The sequence below is a fragment of the Micromesistius poutassou genome (genome assembly GCF_964030765.1).
Source record: "Micromesistius poutassou genome assembly, chromosome: 1".
Lineage (NCBI taxonomy): Eukaryota > Metazoa > Chordata > Actinopteri > Gadiformes > Gadidae > Micromesistius > Micromesistius poutassou.
Genome location: NC_140271.1, coordinates 8,816,914 through 8,819,413, shown reverse-complemented (window position 1 = coordinate 8,819,413; position 2,500 = coordinate 8,816,914). Strand labels below are relative to the sequence as shown.

The 2,500-nt window shown below is 43.2% G+C and overlaps 1 protein-coding gene across 1 annotated transcript in view; it reads left to right on the top strand.

The window, feature by feature from the left end:
* The window catches only part of LOC311382907 (uncharacterized protein), a gene marked incomplete at its 3' end in the record, with an annotated part of 21,665 nt that overhangs the window by 824 nt on the left and 18,341 nt on the right, over positions 1-2,500 (top strand). The window contains exons 3-6 of the mRNA XM_084488545.1: positions 294-356; positions 721-844; positions 1,103-1,368; positions 1,651-1,837. Of these exons, the coding sequence (XP_084344671.1) occupies positions 294-356; positions 721-844; positions 1,103-1,368; positions 1,651-1,837 (640 nt within the window). The remainder of the gene's footprint in view (positions 1-293; positions 357-720; positions 845-1,102; positions 1,369-1,650; positions 1,838-2,500) is intronic.

The following is a 2,500-nucleotide window of genomic DNA, read 5'->3' as shown; positions in this document are numbered from 1 at the left end:
TCCCTTCCATCCTATTATACCTGCTATAACTTTTCCACTGCAGTCATCACTTTTGTTTAGTTTTACACTGATCACTGTGTAAAGAATAGCATAACTAATTGGTTGCTTACAACTTAGCAGTGAGCAGTTACTGACTTGAGTACTTGAGTTCCTCCTTTTTTGATCAGGCTATAACCCACACGTTCATTCATTCAACATGATTCATCTTTCTATACAAGTAGGTAATGGCAGTATTTCTTTGCTTCGTTAGCTACCAAGGGTAACGTGTTGGTGTCTTCTGTACTGTGCTCTAGTTACCTGAGGCAGAGAGACCATATGACCAGCACACACCAGAGGTGGATGAAGAAGAGGAAGAGGTATGGATTGGGCCTTGAGTGTTTCTATGTTATTTTTGTGTACGCTTTTTTTCGAATAATATACAAATACGACTCTTTCTTGCACCCATAAGTTGTGAATTGGGGAATATTGCAGAAGTAGGGAACTGGAAACCTGATGAATCTCTCAATTTTTCATAATAATCCCCTATAACTTTAGCGTGGCAGACATTTGTGGTTGGGCTCATAACAAAGACGTTCTCTCAGATGTATCCGTGCTAATACCAATGTCACACCCAACAGACACACAATCACACAAAATTGGCGGCTGATGACAAAAGGCTGCGTGCCGATACATTGGTCAAAATAAAGATAGGGCATTTTGTCATCTCATTTTGCACTTCAGATCTTTTCCTTTACACAGTCATCGGGAAGTCTCCAGTCCTGTTCAAGGGCTACCCTCGTTGCCATGGTGATGAGCATGCAGAAGGAAATGGACGGTCTGAGGGAGCAAATCAGATGCCTCACAGGTAATCCAATTAAATTCTTGAAGCCTCTATTGATCATCTAATTGAATGAAAGGTTCACCGCTTCATAATTGTCTCAGTGGAGATGCATTACATATATATGGGTATGACACAGTAGAGGAATTACAATTGACATTTTTCCTCAAACACCTGTATTACATTTGACACACGATACACACTACACATTTGAGAATTATATTAGGATATGATATTTATAGGAATCAGTATTTAGAAATGAAAATTAATCATGTGTGATATCAGCCAGTGGGAAGCTGGCATCTACACTGGAGTCACTCCTGCAGAGAACGGACCAGTGGTCAAGCAGCTCCCCAAGAACTACAACTCCCATGGTGCCCGCTGACAGAACGTTGGCCCCAGCAGCGATGTGCCGGCGGGACAAGGCTGGTGTCTACAGCTCTTCCTACCAGAAGCAGAACGGAAACTACCGCCAAGATCACCACCAAACTACCCCTAAGGAGACTCTGAATGGCGGGCCACAATGCCCACCCTCTCCTCTCTATCAAGAGGTGATCCTTTATCGGCAATTTCCTTCTGGATAATCTTATCTTAGCAACTACATTTTGTATCCACACTTTCTACAAGTTGTGTACTTGTTTTCCTTTCTATCTTCATCCCCCTTTATCTCCCTTTTTGTTTTATTCTATCTTCCGTTCTCTCTGTGTGTCTGTCTGTCTGTCTGTAGGCAGTCTGACTCTTTATTGCATTGTGTATTAGGGCTAGGGCAAACCCTTTATTGTATCGTGTTCCGTTCTTGCTCTTCATCCTGTGTGTTCTTGCCCTCCCTGTAGTTAATCCCAGCTGAGTTGCTGAAGATCTGCAACACAGGCGCCACCGCCCAGAAGCTGACCAACGACCTGCTCAGGGGCCTCTACGACCGAGACTGCCTGGCCTCGCACTCCATCTCTGGGCTCATCAACAGCAAAAAGGGCCCGTCCAAGCCGGCTCTCCCCGGAGACCAGATACAAGCTATACTCAGTAAAAATATTACTAGTACTACTATGCTATCAATGCTTTTACAGTGCCATGAGAACATGCGGACACGTAGGCTCACCCAAGCAGTAATTCCCGTTTTTTTATTGGAAGAGAATCTTGTATAAAGCCTCTGTTAATAATGTAGTAGTAGTAGTAATGTAAAATATAAAATGGAATTAATAATGAATAATTACCCTTAAGACATTATCACACCAAAAACACAGAGACGTAAGCTGCTTCCACACATACACGTAAGTCCTGCTATTCTCCGACTATTCTCCCGATGGGCTGTATGTGAACAACATATCCTGACATTGGTATCCTGAAAACATCCTGAAAAAATACCCCTGAGGTAGTGTTTTCGCCAGCGGAAATGTACCTTTACCTTATTAGCTGCTTTCACATATGGACGTACAACCATCTATTCTCCCACTATTCTACTGACCGTGCCGTATATGTGAATGACATATCCTGATGTTGGACCTCCTGAAAAAAGACTACCCCTCAGGTAGTATTTTAGCCGGCGGAAATGCTAATTACCTTATATGTGAATGAGCAGTTGGATGTCGGCATTTCACACCAGTTAAGTGGGCGTGTTGATGATGCTTCGGGCTACGTTTGTCATTGAGTGGTACCCGCACCCTAATCGATAATCAGCCTATTGCC